This window comes from Mobula birostris, chromosome 5, assembly GCF_030028105.1.
Source record: "Mobula birostris isolate sMobBir1 chromosome 5, sMobBir1.hap1, whole genome shotgun sequence".
NCBI classification, from domain to species: Eukaryota; Metazoa; Chordata; class Chondrichthyes; order Myliobatiformes; family Myliobatidae; genus Mobula; species Mobula birostris.
The window spans coordinates 194151832-194175884 of record NC_092374.1 but is presented as its reverse complement, the minus strand read 5'-3'; the positions used below and the strand labels follow the sequence as shown (position 1 = coordinate 194175884).

The following is a 24053-nucleotide window of genomic DNA, read 5'->3' as shown; positions in this document are numbered from 1 at the left end:
TAATCTTTTCAATACACACACACACACACACACACACACACACATACATATATATATATTTACTGTTATTTATTCACTTATTGTTTCTTTCTATATTATTATGTATTACATTGAACTACTGCTGCTAAGTTAATAAATTTCATAACACCTGATTCAAAGGCGCAGCTCCCAAAGGGAAATTACAGGCTTCAGATTGCACTGCTCGTAGTCCAGAAAACATTTATTTAATAGAATAGTTTTGTTTACATGCAAAAGTCTGCAGATGCTGGAAATCCAAAGCACCCCACACACAAAATGCTGGAGGAACACAGCAAATCAGGCGACATCTATGGAAATGAAGTTGATATTTTGGCCGAGACCCTTCTTCAGGATTGGAAAAGAAGGGGGAAGATGCCAGAATAACAAGTTTAAGTGGGGTGGGAGGGGAGGAAGCTAGCTAGAAGGTGATAGGGGAAGGCAGGTGGGTTGGAAGGATAAAGTGCTGGACGAGAAGGAATCTGATAGGAGAGGAGGGTGGACCATAGGGAAAGGGAAGAGGAGCGGAGCAAGGGGGAAGCAATAGGCAGGTGAGAAGATGTAAAAGGCTAGAGTGGGGAATAGAAGAAGAGGGAAGGTGGGGAGGGGGTTATCAGAAGGAGCAATCAATACTTATTCCATTTGGTTGGAGGCTACCCAAACGGAAGATATTGTGTTGCTACTCCACCCAGAGGGTGGCTTCATCCTGGCACAAGACGGGGCCATGGACCAATATCTCGGAATGGGAATGGGAATGGGAATTGGAATTAAAATCTTAGTTCACTGGGAAGTTCCGCTTTTGGCGGATGGAGTGGAGGTGCTTAACAAATTGCCTCCACCCCCCCAATTTACAACGGGATCTCACCAATGTAGAGGAGGTCACTTCGGAAGAACCGGACACAATAGACAACCCCAACAGGTTTGCAGGGGAAGTCTTGCCTCACCTGGAAAGACTGTTTGGGGCCCTAAACAGAAGTGAGGGAGGAGGTGAATAGGCAAGTGTACAGTTTAGCCGCTAACAGAGGTAAGTGCCAGGAGGGAGATTAGTGGTGAGGGATGAATGGACAAGGGAACTGCAGATGGAGTGATCCCTGTGGAGGTAAGGATATGTTTAGAAGTCAGGTCTCTTTGGAGATGGTGAATCTGCTTAGGATCTCATTGAAGATGGTGAATATGTTTACTGGTAGGATCCCATTGGGAGATGGCGGATATGTTTAATGATAGGATCTCGTTGGAGATGACGGATATATTCAGTGTTGGGATCCTGTTGAAGATGGCAGATATGTTAACTGGTAGGATTCCATTGAAGATGGTGGATATGTTTAGTGCTGGGATCTCGTTGGAGATGGTGGATATGTCCAGTGGTAGGATCCCTTTGTAGATGGCGGAAGTTAGTTTTGTTTACTGCCCACAAAATGTTGCCTTGTCTCACCAGTAACAACTTGGAACCTGGGACGGGCCAGACAGGCAGAGAAGGAAGTAGAAAAGTGGCTTTAATATACAAAACACTGCAGGCACTCATCCGATTAGCACAACATGGTGATTTAGATTCAATGAGTCATAGAGGACAGTGCCAGGTCCTAGTAGGTTCTAGGATCCGGAATCAAGGTTCACCTATGGTGAGAATGGACTATTACTGTTTCTGGTCAAGGCCATTCACAAGATTTGAAAGGTAGAAGGTAGAGGGGATGTGGTTAATATATCCCTGTTATGTTTCAGTCTCTGACACCATTCCCACTCTCTGCCCCATCCCTGTTATGTGGAGAATAGTTAACTTGTCGGTCAAAAGCCGCTTCCATCGTGTTGGACAATGAATGGCCCGTTTGAGGTATGAAGCAGCTTTTTCCCCATTGGCTGCCTTGTGTGCCAGGTAACCAGTGTTCGGTGTCAGGCAACAAGTTTCTGTTTGTTGAATATTTAGTTTTGCAGTTTGTGTAACTTGGGGACTTAGATCTTTCACTGTTTGTAAATAAATGATTAATATGCTTATTTGTAGTCAGTGTCTTCTACCTGACTCACCAAACCCATGAACCCATACATCCCCCTCCCATCTGCGGATCACCCCCCCTCACCTGCCAGCACTTGCTCCATCTTTATACATTTGGCTATCTCCCCTCTAGTTTCCAGTGCAGAGGAAGGATCTCAACCAGAGACTTTGACTCCCCATTTCCTTCCACAGATATTGCCCGACACACTGAGTTCCTTCAGCATTGTGTGTGCTGCTCCGGATTCCAGCCTCAGCCCGAGTATGTGTCTCTGGGGTGGCTATAGAGAGTATGATTCCCCTATAGGTTTATTATGCCAGCAATCCCACACTTGACTAGAGAGCTTGGTTAATCTGATGCTCTGTTAATTCGGGGAGAGTGACCGAGGTGGAAGCTGAAATAAGCACAGAGACATAAACTCAGGCCACTGACAGATTTCTTTCCTCGAAGACGCGAAGCAGTTGTGAACAATCTGATGCCATTGGGGGTTCAAAGTTCAATCAAAGGAACAGAAACTGGAATCTTTATCATATTCATGACCTGACTTCTGAGAGCACGTTTGAGGACCTGCTTCTCTCCCAATATTCCTCACGACCTGTTGGTTCATGGACCCATCTTCCTACTGAAAACACAGAGGAGCCAATTTAATTGTGGGCCGAAGGGCCTTTACTGTGCTGTACTATTCTAATTTTGTTAAGAGGAGTGGCCCGACAGTTCGGAGGAAAGAACCAACTTCTCTGTAGTGGTAAGCTACAGGAGGAGGATATTCAGCCTATCTAGCCTGTACTGGCTCTTGCAAAAGCGATCCAGCTTATCCCACTGCTCCACTCTCAGCTCATTGACCTTCAGATGCTCTTTCAGCTTACTTCTGCTCGCTGTGACTTAACCTAATCCCAGGTTCCAATAACTCACTAAGTGAAAAAGTTTCCCCTTTTGTCTCCTGAGGTCAGAGAAAAGGTTCTTTGGCCCATCGAATTCGTGCCACCAATCAGACTGAACCCATTCCTGTTTAACCTCCTAGTCCCCATTTAACCCCATTCCATTTAACTCCCAGTCCCCATTTAACCCAATTCCTGTTTAATCCCTTAATCCCCATTTACCCCATTACTATTTAACCCCCGGTCTCCATTTACCCCCAGTCCCATTTAACACCTAGTCCCCATTTAATCCCATTCCTGTTTAAGCCCCTCAGTCAAGCTCCTATGCTCCGTCCGCCAGAAAAATACAGTGCCACCCATTTTAATTCCAATTCCCATTCCCATATGTCTATCCATGACCTCTTCTACTGTCGTGATGAGACCACACTCAGGTTGGAGGAACAGTGCCTTATATTCCATCTGGGTAGCCTTCAACTTGATGGCATGAACATTGATTTCTCGAACTTCTGGTAATGCGTCCCAACCCCACCCCACTCAGCATTTCTCATCCCCATTTCCCCCTCTAACCTTCTCCCCTTGCCCACCTATTGCCTCCCTCTGGTGCTCCTGCCCCCTTCTGTCACTTTCACCAATCAACTTCCCAGCTCTTTACTTCATCCTTCTCCCTTCAGGCTTCACCCTATTACCTTGTCTTTCTCTCCCCCACCCCCTACCGTTTAAATCTACTCCTCAGCTTTTTCTGTCCAGTTCTACAGAAGGGTTTCGTCCCAAAGCATCGACTGTACTCTCACAAAATTCAAAAAGCACAGAGATGCGCAGTTGAACCTTTTCTAAGCAAAAATGAACAAATTATCTATCTCCTCCCTCATCGCGAGCAATCTTCACTTATGACATCGTCTCTCTCACTCCACTCTTTTATTCTCTCTGCCCATCCCCTCCTCACAGCAATCCAATCTAAGCTATATTTTCAGTTTTGCCCAGTTCTATTGAAAACCTATGATTCCAGAACTTTAACTCTGCTTGATTCTCTGGAGGTGCTGCCTGACCTGCTGAATATCCCAGCGTTCTCTGATTTTATTTCAGACTTCTAGCATCTGCAGGTTTTTATTTTGCTTTACAACTTACCATCCTGGGTTCTTCAATCCAAATAGGTTGAAGTTAAATCAGCTGTAAAATTAATTATGTGCATATTAGTACAAACACTGGCAGGTCCCACCCACTCACTGTCCATGGGAGCCCTAGTTTCACTCTCGTTACCCATGGCTCTCCTACAGCCTAAACATTAGTCTCAGAACTTCTACAGTCCCTTCAATCTTACATAGGTGACCCATTGACATTGGATATGACAGCACAGAAACAGGCCCTTTGTGCTGACCTGTTTTTTGTCAAGTCCCATTGACCCGCACCTGGAACTGAACTCTCAATGCCCCTCCCATCCATGTACTGATCCAAATTTCTCTTAAATGTTGCAATTGAACCCACATCCAGCACTTCCCACTGGAAGCTCGTTGCATACTCACACCATCCATGAGTGAAGAAGTTCCCCTTAAATATTTCACCTTTCACCCTAAACCAATGACCTTCATTTCTCGTCTCACCTAACATCTGGGGAAGGAATATAAAAGAGATCCACAAGAGATTCCACAGATGCTGGAAATCCAGAGTAACAGATACATTTGCCATCTTATTAACACACAAAACTGTACTTGATGTGATGAGACCTCAGCTCAATTCAAAATTGTGGTCTAACCAGGGTTTTATAGAGCTGCAACATTACTTCACGGTTCTTGAACTCATCTCCCAATTAGTGAAGGCCAATACACCATACGCCTTTTTCACGGCTCAATCAACCTGCAGGCAACTTTGAGGGATCTATGGATGTGGGCTCCAGGGTCCCTCTATTCCTCCACATTGCTAGAGATTCTGCCATTCACCCTGTATTCTGCCTTCAAATTAAAGCTTCCGAAGTGAATCACTTCCCACTTTTCAGGATAGAATTCCACGTGCCATTCTCAGCCCAGCTCTGCATCCTATCAATGGCCTGTTGTAATCCTTGCCACCATTTCACACTATCCACAACTCCACAAACTTCATGTTATCTACAAGCTTACTAACACGCCCTCCCACTTCTACATCTGAATCATTTCTAAAAATCACAAAGAGCGGCGGTCCCAGAACAGAGCAGTACAGAGCACCGCAGTTCGCCATCCTCCAGGCAGAATAGGCTCCATCTACAACTACCCTCTGCCTTCTACAGGCAAGCAAATTCTGAACCCCCTCTGTGGGCAAGACTTCTCCTTCGCTGGCACTGTGACAGTGTTCCAGGAACCACAATGTCACCGTGCCACCCCACTATTCTGCCCTCCCTGTCCCTGGTGAGCATTTCTTTTTGCACTACGATGCGTTGCACTGCTCTCCTTGCACCAGTCTGTTGTCTTGTCCTCATGGCTGTATCTGTTGTTGTATTTAATATTACCACGTACACCAGTGAGCTTCAAACAGGGAAGGGATTTCATCGCATCTTGGAGCGTCTGACAATAAATTTATCCAGCCCAGTCATCAGAGAAATCTGCAGAATTGGGCACAATTACCATTAGGGGCCGACTGACTGGGCCTCGTGCCTCTGGATCGCACTGATGTTCAATACTGGGACCCACCAACTCGAGACAGTCCGGAATTCATGGGTGTCCTTCATGGACATTTTCACCCACATTACTAACCTTTGTGCACAGAGCAGAGGCCTAAACTCTGAATGTACTTCGTTGCCATGACAGTATCGCTGGATTTCGAGCGTGGAGCAGAGTCCTGGACTCGGAGTGCATCTTCTCAACTATCCACATCACTGGGTGCAGAGTGGAGTCCTGACCTCTACCTCCTTCACATCCCTGTCTATGTCTATACACCCTAATCTGACCCCCAACTCCATTCACTGTCCTGAAAACCATCCCTACAAACTTAAAAGCACAACTTAGTCTGGGCCATGATCTCAAGAAATACCACAGCTCACATCATCATGACCAAAGACTTATGGGCCATCTCAGTCAGCAGAGATGAGTTGGGCTGAAGGGCCTGTGTCTGTGCTGCTGACTCACAGATCTACTACCTCAGTTGCCCTGCTTATCTGCACATGCTGGTGAACCCCCTGGGCTTTCCAAATATTCCTCACCTTTAAGGATATAAGGCATCGTCAAAGAACATTGGCAGTGTTATGTGCCGTTTTGGTCTCCATATCTAGGAACCAATGTGCTGGCATTGGAGAGGATCCAGAGGAGAATAACAAAACTGATTTGGGAATGAAAGAGTTAATGTATGAGGATTGCTAGCTCTGGGCCGTACTCGCTGGAGTTGAGAAGAATGGTGGGGAGGGATCTTTGACATCTATCAAATACTGAAAGGCCTAAACAGAGTGTATGTGGTGACAATATTTCCAATATTGAGAGAGTCTTGGACCTGAGGGCAGCGCTCAGAATAGGAGATTATGAGGAGTTTCTGTAGCAGAAGATTCATTGCCACAGATGAATGTGGAGGCCAAATCATTGTGTATATTTAAAACACAAGTTGATAGGTTCAGTATTGGTTTCTAAGGTTATGGAGGAAGGCAGGAGAATGGTGTTGAGAGGAAAAAAATCCCTCAATGTGGAATGATGGAGTAAATTCGTTGGGCCGAATGGCCAAATCCTTATGTGTCTGATGATCCTAAACTGGCCATGGAGGTAAAGAATTCAGTCTCCTTACTTTCTGCTCTGCGTAGTTTTCGAAGAAACAGGATGCTGACGAGTAGGATGCTCCCTTGTATTCCAAAGACCGTCAACAGTATCACCAGGAGAATTGTGACAGGTTTCAGTTTGCCTGTGGGGGAGAAAACAACTCAGAACACACGAGCACAAATGGGCCATTTGGCCCTTCGAGACTGGTGAAGCATGCAATGATATGGCAGCTGACCTGAAAGTGTTTAACCCCACTGGTGAGATCGTTCCTGTCCCTGCCACACCCCCTCCTCCCAATTCCAAGGCAGGAAGCACAGGGAAGTTGCTCTTCCAATAATTGTATAGGATGACCAAAAGGTAATAAAGTCACATTGAACGTTGATCTTCGTCTAACATTAATAAGTCCTACACTAATCCCATTTACATTTTCTTATTAATTTTACTGATAACTGATCCTCCCCACCTTCTCTTCAAATCCATCCAACTTTTTCCACTTCCCAACACACTGGGGGCAATTTACAGCAATCAATTAAACCACTGACCCACACATCCTTGGGGTGTGGGAGAAAACCCGAGCAACCGGAGGTGGGGATTGGCCACACCATCACAGGAAGAATCCATTGAGAATAGGATAGGACAGTGTGTAACCCACTACCCTTCCGGGTCCCAGAGTGGGGTTGGACAGAGTGTAACCCACTGCCCCAACAAGTCCCAGAGGGGGAAGAGAGTAGTGTGTGACTGACTGCTTCACCTCAACCAAGAGGGGCAGAGAACATCTTGTAACTCACTGCCCCACCCAATCCCAGAGGGAAGAGGACAATGTGTGACCCACTGCCATACTGGGTACCAGTGTGAGGGAGGATTGTGTGTGAGCCTTTGCCACTCTTCTATAATCTGCACAGTGAGCCAATCATTGTTCATTGGTTGATAAGTGTGTGATCTCTAGCCAGTCACCCCAATGTAATTGTTGTTATCTTTAGTCTCCCATCTACATTCAGCAATGGTCAGCCAGTCCTGTTGGTGATGACACTGGAAGTGAAGGTTGGAAAGCAGACAGGGCTCATGAATAGAAAGTTGATGGGGAAGGGTGTGTGTTGGTGGGTGGTAATAAGCTCAGTATTGTCTTGGGCTGGGGAACGACTCACGTGTGTGACTGACTGTCAGCCATACTCCTTCTCCGATTTCCTCGCCAATCCCGTCTATCCGTACTTTGCAGTAGTACATTGCGGTATCACACTCCTTCACATCCATCCGCTTCATGGAAGCTTTGAAGGAATCCTCCTGGTCAGGCCCAAGGACGCGCCCTGCATACTCTGCCGTCCCGTTGGAAGCTTCAGATGCTTTGCTGTACCAGCTGTAGAACACAATGTCTCCGGAGTGATTGGCATTTGCGCTACAGATCATGAGGTCCGTTTCACCCTCACGTACAAATATACTGGACTGGCCTTGCGTAACCGTGAAGCTCTTGCTTTTTCCTGAAATGGGAAAGGAGAAAGTCAATGCTTCCCATTTGGAAGTTGGCCATTGGGGTGAGAATTAAGGCCCAGTGTTAAAGACTGGAAACATTCAACATTTGAGATTGTTTGTTGTCAATCGTCAGTACAAGAGTTTAAAGGAAGATGAAATCATTGTTTCTCCAGTTCTGATGCAGCATTAAAAAGAGACAATAAGCATAAAAACAAAAAACTATAGTGTATAAATATACACCCATCCTGTAAAATGTGTGGCGCGTGGCCAAGTGGTTAGGGCGTTGGGTTCATGATCTGAAGGTCGTGAGTTCGAGTTTCGGTCAAGGCAGCGTGTTGTGTCTTTCAGCAAGGCACATTACCACATACTGCTCCAGTCCACCCCCAGCTGAAAATGGGTACTGGCAAAATGCTGGGGGTTAACCTCACGATAGACTGGCATCCAATCCACAGGGTAGTCAGATACTCTCAGTCGCTTCACGCCGCCGAAACTGGCATAAGCACCGGCCCGCTGGGCAACAAAGGCTCAGACTTTAACTTTTAACTAATCCTATAAAACACAATGTACAGGTAACTGTAAAGTGACAGTGCATGGGAAGGGTGCTGAGGGCTGTGGAGAGGAGTGGCTGATGTGGATGTAGTGGTGGTGGGGTGGGTTAATGGTGGAGGTGTTGATCAACCTGATAACATTGGGGGAAGTATCTGATTTTGATTCTGATCTTTGATGGTGGATAGGCCAATACCGAGGTTGTGTTTTGCATTTTGAAGGACACATATGACAAGCTGTTCATTGGCTTGTCATATGAAGAGTGTTTGATGGCTCTGGATCTGGGTCTGTATTCGCTGGAATTCAGAACAAGGTGTGACCTCATTGAAACCTATTGAATAGTGAAAGGCCTTGATAGAGTGAATGTGGGGAGGATGTTCCTATGAGGACACAGCCTCGAAAAAGAGGGGCGTCCTTTTAGAAAGGAGATGAGGAGCAGTTTCTTTAGCCATTGAGTGGTTAATCTCTGGGCTTTGTTGCCACAGACAGCTGTGGAGGCCAAGTGTTTATGTATATTTGAGGCAGAGTTTCTTGACTGGTCAGGGCATGAAAGGACACAGATAGAAAGCAGGTGATTGGGGTTGAGAGGAAAATGGATCAGACATGATGAAATGATGGAACAGACTCTTCCAAATTAGGCCAGTTGGACTAATTCTGCACCTATATCTTATGGTCTTATTTTAACTACATGTTGTAGAGTCATCCTATCCATCACTGTGAGTTTCTGTACCACACAGCAATCCAGCATGTTAGGATGCTCTCTACTGTGCATCCAAACACGTCCCATAACCTGTGCTCCTGACTTTCCCTCTGCAACTCTATTCTTGCCATCCTCACTGGGAGACCAGAGTCTGTGCGGGTTGGAAATAATATCACCACCTCACTGACGATCAACACTGGTGTACCTCAAGGATGCATGCTTAGCCCACTGCTCTACTCTCTCTACACTGGCGATTGTGTGGCTAGGCACAGCTCAAATGCCATTCATAAATTGGCTGTCGTCATAATTATTCTTGGTAAAATTTTAGATGGTGATGAGGAGGTGTACAGGAGTGAGAAAGACCAGCTGGTTGAGTGATGTTGCAACAACAACCTTGAATTTAATATCAATAAGACCATTTCATGAAGGGGAAGTCAAGGGAACACACCCCAGTCCTCATCAGAGGTGGAAAGGGTGAGAAGTTTCAAGTTCGTGCGTGTCACCATCCCTGTGGATCTATCCTGGACCCAGGATGTTGATCGAATTACAAAGAAGGTACAACATAGGCTATATTGCATTAAAAGTTTTTGGAGATTTGGTATGTCATCTGCAGATTTGCAGATTTCTACAGATGTACTAACTGATTGCATTACTGCCTGGCATCGAGCGGCCACAGCACAGGATGGGAAAAAGTTGCATAAAGTTTTATTTATATTGTAATTTATAGATTTTATTATTATACATTGCTGCAGCTGTAAAAAAACACATTTCATGACATCTGCCAGTGATATTAAACCTGACTTCATTTTCATCCTCATCCTAACATGCTTCATCATTGTGTGTTATGGAAGGTTTCGTTACTCTGCAGTTTGTCGTCTTTTGTTTGTAGGGATAACGGAGTAGATCAGGAGGAGGGGAAAAGGGTCAGAGGGGGAGCAGTTTGCAGGAGGTTGACGAATTCAAAGTTCACACTGTCAGCTTGTGGACAACCCAGGGGGAAGTAGAAGATGATGTTCTTCTAGCTTGCGTTTGAGCTGACCCTGACAGTGAGGAGACTGGGGATAGATGTTTTGGTGTAGAAATTTGGAATGGAAATGAAGTGGGTAGCAACTGAGAATGGGGAACATCATCCATACGAGCTTGAGTGAGTTTGTGTCAGTCACCATGGAAGCAACAACTTGCCCAAATATCCTGCCGGCATCCTTCAAGGAGAGAAATGGATGATCTCAAACCGGGAATTTACCGCTCAACACTTCGAGGCCCCTCTGAATGTAGCTGCCCCAGTTCAAGAGCCAAGGAGGGGGATAGAATCGCCCCACATGGTAGGTAATCTGGCAGACTTGAGAAAGGGTAAAATGAGGAAACACGAGCCAATCCGTATGCCGGGATCAGAAGTGGAGAGAGTGAGCAATGTCAAGTTCCTGGCTGTCAATATCTCTGGGGATCTAACCTGGCAGCAACATATTGATGCAGTGATAAAGAAGGCAAGACAGCAACTGTATTTTATTAGGAATTTAAGGGGATCTGTTTTGTTACCTAAAACACTTGAAAACTTCTATGGATGTACCATGGGGAGCATTTTGACAGGCTGCGTCAAGTCTGGTATGGGTAGGGGGTGGGGAGGTGTGCTACTGCACAGCATCAGAAGAAGCTACAGATATCTGTAAAATTAGTCACCTTCATCTTGGGTACCAGCCTCCGCAGTATCTAAGACATCTTCAAGCAATGGTGCCTCCGAAAGGTGGCGTCCATCATTAAGGACCCCCATCACCCAAGACATGCCCTCTTCTCATTGTTACCATTGGGAAGGAAGCACAGAAGCCTCAAGGCTCACACACTCAGCGGTTCAGGAACAGCTTCTTCCCTCTGCCATCTGATTTCTCAAGGGATTTTGAACCCATGAACACCACCTCAGATTTTTTAAATTATTTCTGTTTTTGCAGGATTATTAAATTAAGTATTTAATATACATTTATACTTACTGTAATTGATCTGCTTATCTATTACTTTTTCTACATTATCATGTATTGCATTGTATTGCAGCTTAAGTAAACAAATTTCACAACATATGCCGGTGATATTAAACCCGATTCTGTTACTGATTCTGTTTCTGGTTCGGATCCTGCCATCAGTCAGAGTTGGCATTGGGGGTAGAAACTTTGGAATAATGAGGTGGTAAAACGTGAGCAGAAATATTTTAACAAAGAGTGTGATTGGGCTGTGGACTGGACAGTTCAGTAGTTACTATTTCAAATACATTCGACAGTACTGTACAGGAACGGGCCCTTCAGTAAACAATGTTGTGCCAAACTAATTGGTGACCAGATGTCCAATTAAACTAACCCTTCCCAACATAATGTCCGTATCCTTCATTTCCTGCACATCCATGTGCCTGTTTAAAAGCCTGTTGAATGCCTGATTGCATCTGTCTGTGAAAAACACTTGCCCACACTTCTCCTTTGAACATACGCCCTCTCACATTAAATTCATGCCCTCTGGAAATGGACATTTTTCCCCTGTGACAATGATATCAATTGTGTGCTCTGTCTGTGTCTCTAATAAACTATAAACCTCTATCAGGTCAAAGGCATCGGCAGCAGCTGAAGGCAGGCAGTGCACCACCAAACGTGATGAGTTCCTTCTCCTTGTGTGGGGATTTTTCTTATTTTTAAACCATAAAAGAGAGATCGGGTCCAGCGAAGTGGCCATCTTTGAACAAGAAACGGCTGAGGCCAATGAAACAGGTAGCAAGGGGAGTTTTTTTTCCCTTTCGTTATTGCTGATTTGGTCTTGGCTGCCCATAGTACAGTGCAGGCAGGATGGCAAATGTGGCAGTGGAATGCAGCTCTTTCAGGATGTGGCAATTCATGGAACCTGATCGTCTCCCTGATGTCTACAACTGTGGGAGGTGCAGCCAACTCCAGCTCATGAAAGACTACATGATGGAGCTGGAGCAACACACATCAAAGTTGCTGGTGAACGCAGCAGGCCAGGCAGCATCTCTAGGAAGAGGTACAGTCGACGTTTCGGGCCGAGACCCTTCATCAGGACTAACTGGAAGAAGAACTACTAAGAGATTTGAAAGTGGGAGGGGGAGGAGGAGATCCAAAATGATAGGAGAAGACAGGAGGGGGAGGGATGGAGCCAAGAGCTGGACAGGTGATTGGCAAAAGAGATATGAGAGGATCATGGGACAAGAGGCCTAGGGAGAAAGAAGCGGGGGGGGGCGAACCAGAGGATGGACAAGGGGTATATTGAGAGGGACAGAGGGAGAAAAAGGAGAGAGAGAGAAAGAATGTGTGTATATAAATAAATAACGGATGGGGTACGAGGGGGAAGTGGGGCATTAGCAGAAGTTTGAGAAGTCAATGTTCATGCCATCAGGTTGGAGGCTACCCAGACGGAATATAAGGTGTCGTTCCTCCAACCTGAGTGTAGCTTCATCTATACAGTAGAGGAGGTCGTGAATAGACATATCAGAACGGGAATGGGACGTGGAATTAAAATGTGTGGCCACTGGGAGATCCTGCTTTCTCTGGTGGGCAGAGCGTAGGTGTTCAGTGAAACGATCTCACAGTCTGTGTCGGGTCTTGCCAATATATAGAAGGCCACATCGAGAGCACTGGACGTAGTATATCACCCCACCCGACTCACAGGTGAAGTGTTGCCTCACCTGGAAGGACTGTCTGGGGCCCTGAATGGTGGTAAGGGAGGAAGTGTAAGGGCATGTGTAACACTAGTTCCGCTTACAAGGATAAGTGCCAGGAGGGAGATCAGTGGGGAGGGATGGCAGCGGGGGGGGGGGTGGATGAATGGACAAGGGAGTCGCGTTGGGAGCGATCCCTGTGGAAAGCAGAGAGAGCGGGAGAGGAAAAGATGTGCTTAGTGGTGGTGGGATCCCGTTGGAGGTGGCGGAAGTTACAGAGAATAATATGCTGGACCCGGAGGCTGGTGTGGTGGTAGGTGAGGACAAGGGGAACCCTATTCCTAGTGGGGTGGCGGGAATATGGAGTGAGAGCAGATGTGCGTGAAATGGGGGAGATGCATTTGAGAGCAGAGTTGATGGTGGAGGAAGGGAAGCCCCTTTCTTAAAAAAAAGGAGGACATCTCCCTCATCCCGCCACTAAACACATAGTTAAGAAGGAAAGAAAAGTTTACGAGAGGTTCAAGAAACTTGGTACTGTTCGAGCTCTAGAAAATTACAAGGTGGCTAGGAAGGAGCTTAAGAATGAAATTAGGAGAGCTAGAAGGAGCCACGAGAAGGCCTTAGTAAGAAGGATTAAGGAAAATCCCAAGGCATTTTACAAGTATGTGAAGAGCAAGAGGATGAGCCGTGTGAGAATAGGACCAATCAGGTACAAAAGTGGAAAGATGTGCATGGTGTCGGAGGCAGAAGCGGAGATACTTAATGTAAGCTTTGCTTCAGTATTCACCAGAGGAAAGAAACTTGGCAATTGTAGGGATGACGTACAGCAGACTGAACCACTTGAGCATATAGACCCTAAGGAAAAGGGTGTGCTGGAGATTTTGAAAAGTATTAAGTTAGATATGTCTCTGGGACCAGACGAAATACACACCAGGCTACTGTGGACAGTAAGGAAGGAGATTGCTGAGCCTCTGTTGATGATCTTTGCATCAGTAATATGGATTAGCGAAGCACTAGAGGATGAGAGGGTTGCAAATGTTGTTCCCCTGTTCAAGAAAAGGAGTAAAGATAACACAGGAAATTATAGACCAGTGACTCTAACTTCAGTGGTGGGCAGGTTGTTGGAGAAGATTCTGAGAGGCAGGATTTATGAGCATTTGGAGAGACAATCTGATTAGGGATAGTCAGTATGGCTTTGTCAAGGGCAGGTCATGCCTTACAAGCCTGATTGAGTTCTTTGTGGATGTAACAAAATACATCGATGATCGGAGAGTAGTGGATGCACTGCATATGGATTTCAGTAAGGCAGTTGATAAGGTTTCCCATGCAAGGCTCTTTCAGAAATTAAGACAACATGGGATCCAGGGAGACTTTGCATTGTGGATTCAGAATTGGCTTGCCTACAGAAGGTCAGGGGTGTAGATGGTTTGTATTCTACATGTAGGTCAATGATGTGGTGTTCTGCAGGGATCTGTTCTGGGACCCTCCTCCTCTTTGAGAGTTTTATAAATGACCTGAATTAGGAAGTAGAAATGTAATTTTGTACGTTTGCTTTTGACACAAAAGCTGAAGGTGTTGTGAATAGTCTGGAGGGTTGTCAGAAATTACAATGGGACATTGATAGGATACAGAACTGGCTGAGAAATGGCAAATGGATTTCAACCGAGATAAGTGTGAAGTGGTTCATTTTGGTAGGTCAAATTTGAAGACAGAATATGAAATTAATGGTAAGACTCTTGGCAGTATGCCGGATCACAGAGATCGAAAGGACACTCAAAGCTGCTGCGCAGGTTGATGGTGTTGTTAAGAAGGTGTATGGTGTGATGGTCTTCAACAACCATGGATTGAGTTCAAGAGTGTGAGGTAATGTTGCAACTGCAGTATTAGACATTGGCCAGACCCCACTTGGGGTACTGTGCTCAGTTCAGGAAGGATGTGGATAACATAGAGAGTGTGCAGAGGAGATTTACAAGGATGTTGCCTGGATTGTAGAGTGTACCTTATGAGAATAGGTGAGTGAACGTGGCCTTTTCTGCTTGGAGGGATGGAGGATGAGACGTGACCTGACAGAGGGGTATGAGATGATGAGAGGCTTTGATCGTGTGGATAGTCAAAGGCGTTTTCCCAGGGCTGAAGTGGCTATCATGAGAGGGCACAGTTTTAAGGTGCTTGGAAGCAGGTAATGGGGGTTGTGAGAGGTAAGTTTTTCACACAGAGAGTGGTGGATGTGTGGCACGCACTGCCAGTGATGGTAGTAAAAACAGATAAGGGACTCTTAGATACAGGGAGCTTAGAAAATAGAGGGCTATGTGGTAGGGAAATTCTAGGCAGTTTCTAGAATAGGTTACATGGTCGGCACAACATTGTGGACTGAAGGGCCTGTAAAGTGCTGTAGGGTCTATGTTCTATGGTCTAGGTCTCTGATCAGTTTCTGCCTCTCCAGGGAAAACAGCGCACGTTCGGCCTTGACCAGCCATGACCAGATTCTGTTTGTGTGGTGTGTCTGATTCGCACTTACAAGGAGATACTTGAAGGCTGACTTACCTCTCACTGTGAGATTCGTCCCCGCCCCATATATTTCCCATTCCTTAGACTCTAACTTGCAGAAGTACATCGCAGAATCACTCAGCCGCACGTGCTTCAGTTGCAGGGAAACATCTGAGCTGTTAGTGGAGGGATCATCCCCTTGAGGTCTCAAGAAGCGGCCTCTGTACTCTGCTGTTTCATTGGTCACTTCTGTTCCATTTTGGGCTCCCTTGACCCAGTGGTGCGACCATATCTTATTCGTGACATTGTGTCTGCATGGAATAACCACCGTCTCCCCTTCTGTGGCAACAATGCTGGACTTGTCCTGAATGACCACAAACTTCTCAGCACCAATGCCTGAAAGCAGGGAGCAAACTTTAAAATGGGTAAATTGGTTTATTATGGTCACATGTACTGAGGTACAGTGAAAAACTACGTTTTGTCTGCCATCCATACAGATTATTTCATCACATCAATTCAATCAGTTCGTGCAAAGGAGGAACAATAGCAGAATGGATAATAAAGTGTTACAGTTACAGGGAAAGTGCAATGCAGGCAGAGAATAACATGCAAGGTTGATTGTGTTGTATTTTAATGCACACAGCATAGGTAATAAAATGGACGATCTTGAAATTCAGTGACAGATCAGCAAATATGACGTTATGGCCATCTCTGAAACTTGGCTAAAGGATGGCTGCCATTGGGAGCTTAACGTCCAAGGATGTACGGTATATTGGAAAGATAGTTTAGTAGGCAGAGGGGGTGATGTGGCTCTGTGTATAAGAAATAACATTAAGTCATTGGAAAGAGATGACACAGAATTGCAAGGTGTACAGTCTCTATGGGTTGAGTTAAGAAACGGCAAGGGTAAAACGTCCCTAATGTCAGTTGTATACAGGCCTCCAAAAACAGCACCCGGGATGTGGATTACAAATTACAGCAGGAGATACAAAAGATGTGTCAAAAGGGCAATGTTATGAGAATCTTTCTTTCTTTAGTAATCTTTTTATAGATTTAAAAGGAGTAAAAATACAATCAAGTGGAGAATTATCTCAAATATATATATCAGTAACAGTCCAACCGAGATTAAGATAGACATTTTCAAATTTATAGATATTGTTAAACTAGTATAAAATATATAATAAAAAAATGAAAATAGCAATTCTCCCCTTATCAGTTTATGAAGAGAAAAGAAAAAAAACATTGAGTTTTAAATGAAGAGGAAAAAAATCCCACTACACTATGTTAAAAAAAACAAAAAAAAAAGGGACTGAGCAGTCCATTTTGAGGATACGACCAAAAAGAAAGAAAGACTTTCTGATCAAATCTAAAATTTTGAAAAAAGATTGAAAGAGTAATAAATCAAATTAAATGAAAATATTGGATAAAAGGTCCCCAGATTTGCTCAAGTTTAAAGGATGTATCAAATGTCCGATTTCTTATTTTCACTAAACTTAAACAGGACATAATGGAGGAGAGCCAATAAAAGACTGTCGGTGGATTAGAATCCTGCCACTTCAATAAAATGACTCTCCAAGTCAGTAAGGTTCGAAAAGGCTATCATACGTTGAGCGTAAACAGGAATACTTCCTGCTTCCAGTGGGATAATCCCAAAAACTGCCACTAGCAAATGAGGTTGTAGATCCAGATCCAAAACTTTTGATAGCATTTTAAAAACTTCTCTCCAAAAGTTATCTAGCTTGATACAAGACCAATACATGTGAGTTACAATGGGCAGCTCAGTATTACATCTGTCACAAATAGGATTGATATTGGAGAAAATACGCGCGTTTATCCTTTGACATATGGGCCTGATGCACTACTTTGAGCTGTATCAAGGAATATCGGGCACCAATAGATGAGTTATTAACCAAATGAAAAGTTTTACTCCATTGATTATCTGAAAATGACTCTTGAAATTCCGATTCCCAAGCGCATTTAATTTTATCATTAGATGTCATTCGTGAGTTCAATAACGGTTTATAGATTATAGCTATCAACCCTTTTTGAAATGGTTTAAACTGAAAGAGAGCATTTGTCATATGAGGTGGATAAGCAACAAATATGGCAACAAACCTCGTAAAAAGTTCCTAATTTGTAAATATCTAAAAAAGTGTACATCAGATAAATCACATTCATCCACGAACTGAGAAAAAGACCTTAAACAGTCCTCTAAAAACAAATCTGAAAAAGTTATTATTCCCTTGGTTTCCAAATTTAAAAAAGCCTTATCCAAAATTGATAGTTTAAAAAATATTGAGATGGATATTACCAGAAAGGATAAAATTATTTAACTCAAAAATCTACGAAACTGAAACCAAATTCTTAACATATGTTTATTAATGGGATTAAAATCTTGTCTACTAATCTTAGAAAACAAAAAGGGAAGAGGAGCTCCCAGTAAAGAGGTCAAAGAGAATCCTTTCACCGAGTTTTCCTCCAAATCCAACCATGAAGGACATTCATGTGTACCTGAATAGTGAATCCAAAAAGTAATATACCCAATATTAATTGCCCAAAAGTTCATTCTAAAATTTGGCAAAACTATACCACCATCCTTTTTTAATTTCTGCAAACAGGGTTTGCTCAATCTAGGATTTTTATTTTACAGGGTTCCGTTAGTCTCATGAGACAATCGATTTGCACCTTGGAAAGTTTCCAGGGTGCAGGCCTGGGCAAGGTTGTATGGAAGACCTGCATTTGCTCATGCTGCAAGCATTCCCTCTCCACGGAACCGATGTTGTCCAAGGGAAGGGCATTGGGACCCATACAGCTTGGCACCTGTGTCGTCGCAGAGCAAAATGTATTTAAGTGCCTTGCTCAAGGATACAACATGTTGCCTCAGCCAGTGCTCGACCTAGCGACCTTCAGATAACTAGACGAACGCCTTAACCACTTGGCCATCCTAAAAACTAGGATTTTTATTGTTCCCAATATAAGATAAGGTTATTATATTATGTTATACTCTATTCTATCAAAAAACTTTTTAGGAACAAAGGAAGGAACTGCTTGAAATATATAAGAGTTTCGGTAAAACTATCATTTTATTATCATTAATTCTACCTATTAATGATAATGTCATAGGAGACCATTTAGAAAGATTTGTTCGGTGTAGTCAATTAATGGAAAAAATATATTTATAGAGATCCTCAATATTTTAGTAATTTTAATACAGAGATAGATAAATTAATTTTTAGCAATACTAAAAGGTACTTGATGATTTGGATCCGAGTAATTATAAATAGGAAGTAACTCACCTTTATGTAAATCTAATTTATACTCAGTAAAACTACTGAATTCAGAAAATATAGATAACATAGAAGGAACAGATTTCCTAGGATCTGAAGTATAAACTAACAGGACATGTGCATATAAAGAAACCTTGTGTATTTTGTCCACTCTTTTAATACCCTGAACAGTGTTAGAATCTGTAAGAGCAATAGCAAGGGGTTCTAAAGCCAAGTTAAATAATAAAGGGCTAAGACGACATCCCCGCTGTGTATCTCTGTATAATCTAAAATAGGGAGATCTTTTTTATTATTAGTTATAACCGCAGCTATAGGAGCATGATAGATCAAATTAATCCAGGAAATAAATCCCGGGCCAAGATGACATCTTCCCAAAGCCTCAAATAAGTAAGACCACTCCACCCTATCAAGGGCTGTCTCCGCATCAAGAGAAGCAACACATTCAAATTCTTTCGATGGAGAAGAACGAATACTATTTAATAATCTTCGACTGTTAAAACGGCAGCCGGTGATATTAAACCCGATTCAGATAGTGATGTCGTTTCCGGTTCTGATCCTGCCATCAGCCGGAGTTGGCATTGGGGGTAGAAACTTTGAAAGAATGAAGTGGTAAAACGTGAGCAGAAATATTTTAACAAAGTGATTGGGCTATGGACTGGATAATTCAGCAATTGCTATTTTAAAAACATTGGACAATACCGTACAGTAACGGGCCCTTCGGTAAACAATGTTGTGACAAACTAATTGGTGACCAGATGTCCAATTAGACTAACCCTTCCTAACAAAATGTCCGCATCCCTGATTTCCTGCACATCCATGCGCCTGTTTAAGAGTCTGTTCAATGCCCTATTGTATCTGCCTCTACCTCGACCACAACCAGAGCATTCCAGGCACCCGCCATTCTCCATGTAAAACAATTGCCCACACGTCTTTGAACAGACCCCCTCTCACTATAAATGCATTCACTCTGGTATTAGACACTTTTCCCTGTGAAAATGATATCAACTGTCTGCTCTGTCTGTGTCTCTTATAAATTATAAACCTCTACCAGGTCTCTGCTCAGCTTTTGCTGCTCCAGAGAAAACAACCCACATTTGTCCAACCTTCCCTTATAGCACCTGCCCGCTAAACCAGACGGACTGCTGGTAAACCTCTTCTGCTCCTTTTCCAAAACCTCACCCTCCTCCTTATAACGGGTGAACAGAACTGAATGCAATACCAGATGCAAACTAAATAATTATGTAAAGCTGCAATGCAACTTCCCAACTCTTGAACTGATTTCTTTGAGTAATTATGGAAAATAAGCCGTAAGCCTTCTTTTCCATCCTATTAACGTATCTGGCCCCCTTCAAGGGAACTTTGGACTTGGACTCCAAGATCCTTCTGCTCATTTGTACTGTTAAGGAACTTGCCACTAACAGCGTACTCGGTGTATACATTTGAATAATGTTACTGTCCAAGAGCAAACAGGGAGGTATTTGACTGGGAGGTGTTTGCCAGGCTCTGGAGAAAAGCTGAAGCGTGTAATTGTTGGTGCATGGACTCAGTACAGACAGAATGGGCCGAGTGTCCCCTTTTGAAAGATCAACTCTCAATCTCCCGCCCTAGATTCTGCCTGACTTACGAGTTCCTCCAGCATTGTGTTTGGTTCATTCCAGGTTTCAGCACCAACAGCCTCTTTGGAATTGGTATTAGTTCATTATTGTCCCATAATCTGAGGTACAGTGAAAAACTTGTCTTGCATACTGTTCATTCAGATCAGATCATTACATGGCGCTGAGTGAGGTAGTACTCGGTAAATCAATAGCAGAGTAAAGTGTAACAGTGACAGAGAAAGTGCAGTGTAGGGAGACAATGCCGTAACGAGGTAAATTATGAGGTCAAGAGCCCATCTGATCATACCAGGGAACCAGTTAATAGTCTGATAACAGTGGGATAGAAGCTGTCCTTGCGCCTGGTAGTTTGTGGTTTCAGGCTTTTGTATCTTCTGCCCAATGGGAGAGGGGAGACGAGAGAATGTCCTGGGTGGGTGGGGTCCTTCATTATGTTGGATGCTTCACTGAGGCAGCAAGAAATCAGAAGACAGAGTCCTTGGAGGGAAGGTTTGATTTGTTACTACTCACCCCCTCTCCCACATTTTCTGTTCTGGAACGATTTTATCATTATCCAGGGTGTGAAATTCTAACAATGAAAATTTAAAACCTGCAGATGCGGGAAATCTGTGGTAAAAAAAAAAACAACTAGATATGCTGGAAACGCTCAGTAGGTCAGGTAGCATCTGTGGGAAGTGAAACAGAGTTAATGCTTGAAGTGGAAGATCTTTCCTCAGCACTAGGCAAAAATTGTTTACAAGATATTTCTTTCTTCTTGTTTACCCTCCTTCTCTTCCCTGAGGATTGGTCACAGATCTGAACATTTTGCTGCATCTCTCCTCACAGTAGCTGACTGACCTGCTAAGTAACTCCAGCATTTTCCAGCCTTGACCAAATTCTGTTCGGGTGGTGGGTCTGATTTGCTTAGACAAGGAGATGCTTGATGATTGGCTTACCTCTCACTGCGAGATTCGTCCCTGCCCCATACATTTTCCATTTTATTGCCTCCAACTTGCAGAAGTACATCCCAGAATCACTCGGCCGCACGTCCTTCAGTTGCAGGGAAACATCTGTGCTGTTAGTGGTGGGATCACCCCCTGGAGGTCTGAAGAAGCGGCCTCTGTACTCTGCTGTTTCATTGGTCACTTCTATTCCATTTTGGGCTCCTTTAAACCACTGGTAGGACCATACTTTATTCGTGAAATTGTGTCTGCATGGAATAACCACCGTCTCCCCTTCTGTGGCAACAATGCTGGACTTGTCCTGAATGACCACAAACTTCTCAGCACCAATGCCTGAAAGCAGAGAGCAAACTTTAAAATTGGTAAATTTGTTTATTATGGTAAATGTACTGAGGTAAAGTGAAAAACTACGTTTTGTTTGATCATTTTACAGATCATTTTATCACATCGATTCAGTGAGTTATTGTAAAGGAGGAACAACAGCAGAATGGGGAATGAAGTGTTACAGTTACCGAGAAAGTGCGGATCGGAGCCTGGAAAAGAGGAACCTAGGAGTACGAGTGCACAGCTCATTGAAAGCGGCAGACAGGTAGTGAAGACAATGTTCAGTACGCTGAACTTCAGTCAGAGCTTTGCGGACAGGAGTCCAGAAGTTATGTTTCTGTTGTACAAGTCGTTGGTGAGGCTGCACTTGGAATATTTTGTACAGAGCTGGCCACCCTGTTACAGATGTTATTAATTAGAAAGCGCGCAGATATGGTTTACCTGGATGTCGTCAGAATTTGGGGGCCTGAGTTACAAGGAGAGGTTGCATAGACTAGTACTTTATTCTCTGGAATGTAGGAGATTGAGGGGGTCACCTGATAGGGGTATGAAACACAATAAAGGGCATAGATATTCTGAAAGCAGCATTTTACACCGGGGGAGGGTTGTTGTTATCAACAAGAGAGCATGGGTTTAAGATTAGACGAGAGAGTTTTGAAAGGGATATTAGACAATTTCTTCACACAAATGGTGTTACGTGGCTGAAATGAGCTGACAGAAATGGCGGTGGCGGCGAGTAAACTACAAATATCTTAAGGCCTTGTAGATGAGTACATGGGTCGGAGGGATTTAGGGAGCTGTGGGCCAAACGCGGGCAGATGGGACGAGTTCGCTGGTTAACACGATCGACAAGGACGAGTTGGGCCGAAGGGCCTGTTTCGGGGCTAGGAGTCCACAATCACTGAGGCTAAAATTCTACAGAATAATCCAAGTGCGGCCTCACGGTCACTGGTACATCTGTAACAAAACCTCCCAACTCCCACACTCAAGAGATTCTGCACATGCGGGAAATCCAGAGTAACAGGACGAACTCGGGAGGTCAGGCAGCAGTTGTGGAGGGGAATAACCAGTTGTGTTTCGGGCTGAGACCCTTCATCATGATTGGAAAGGAAGGAGGGAGAAAGGAGAAGTCTGCGTCCTCAGTGTTCGACCTGGAATTCAGCTCCCCCTTCCCCAGTCGGCTAGTCAGGGGGTCGATGTCGGAAGCCCGGAGACTAGAAGCCCGAACGTTGTTCTCGGAATTGGTGGACTGTCCGTGTGTGCGCGTGGGAGGGAGGGAAGGAGCTTGTTTTGTTGCGTTTTGTTGTGCTTTATGTTGTTCTGCCGACATTGCGGACATTAATGTTGGCGCCGGAATGTGTGACGACCCTCGCGAGCTGCCCACAGTGCCTCCGTAGGTCGTGAACGCAAATGAAGCAGACGAACCTTCCCGCTTTTCCCGCGCTGCACATTGCCTTCTCCCCCAAGCTGTAGCCATAAAGGAACAGAAAGCTACTTACCGGAGGAGACTGTCAGGAGCCACAGAATGGCGCCCACCTCCATCGTTACTCCACTAAAACAGAGGAGATATTTAGTGTTCGCTACTTCTCCCTTCTTACAACCGAGCCTCCTCGTGCAACCTGTTGGAAAATTGGGAGGGATGAAGTACTGTCCACTGGATTTTTCCCGTTGATTTCCGAATCACTGGAACGAGCTGGATAAACCACTAGGAGAGTTACAAAGAGATTAGGAGCGGGGGAAACATGACAATAAGCGCTTCACTGACGTTAGGGACGTTCAGCGATGAGCCACGTCCTCTTCTTGGTAAGATTCCCTTTTGGACTGACAGATTCCAAACACAGTTTCACGTTCATATCCCTCACCGCGCAGCGCGCGAAGAAGGCAATTCAGCCCACGCCGATCGCCGGCTCTACTCCAGTGCTGACTGGGCTACACATTCTCCCCTCACTTCCCTTCCACTCCTCCCGTAATTCGCTCCCACGCTTGAGACAATTCCCAGATCCAATCCACAAGTCGTAGGGACGCGGAATGAATCGTAGCTCCCGGCGGTGTGGGGGGAGCCCACACGGCTGGTGCACCCGCAGGGAATCAGGCGGAATATGCAAACTCCACCCATACAAACTGCGCCAAAGATCGGGGTCGAAACCGCGGACGCAGGAGCTGCGAGAAAACAGCGCTAACAATTGCGGCAAAGGTTCAATGTAGAAAACCGAAATGGTTAACGAAAGCTTGCGAAACTGTCGTATCTCAGTTAATGTAAATTATTTCGTATTTGACTTCAATCCCCACAACAACGTGTCACTTTAACGGAAGAGGTTAAATAATTGGTAACTTATCAGTTGGTAATAGTTGGTGAAATGGGCTGTCCAGGGAGGGAGAGCACCTCTGCTGAAGCGGCTTGACCTCTCCCGGGACAACTCACCTACCCTTGGGTTCCACCAGACGCTCAGCTCCAAG

At 44.5% G+C, this 24053-nt stretch overlaps 1 protein-coding gene across 1 annotated transcript; it reads right to left on the bottom strand.

The window, feature by feature from the left end:
- Positions 1-7992: 7992 nt before the first annotated feature.
- On the bottom strand, positions 7993-23193 carry LOC140198448 (tyrosine-protein phosphatase non-receptor type substrate 1-like; the record flags this gene model as incomplete). The annotated part of the gene is made up of 4 exons (XM_072259534.1): positions 23096-23193; positions 21267-21605; positions 15489-15827; positions 7993-8060 (listed from the first exon to the last, which is right to left on the bottom strand). Coding segments are annotated over exons 1-4 (789 nt in total), but the record flags the coding sequence as incomplete, so codon positions are not given.
- Positions 23194-24053: the final 860 nt, after the last annotated feature.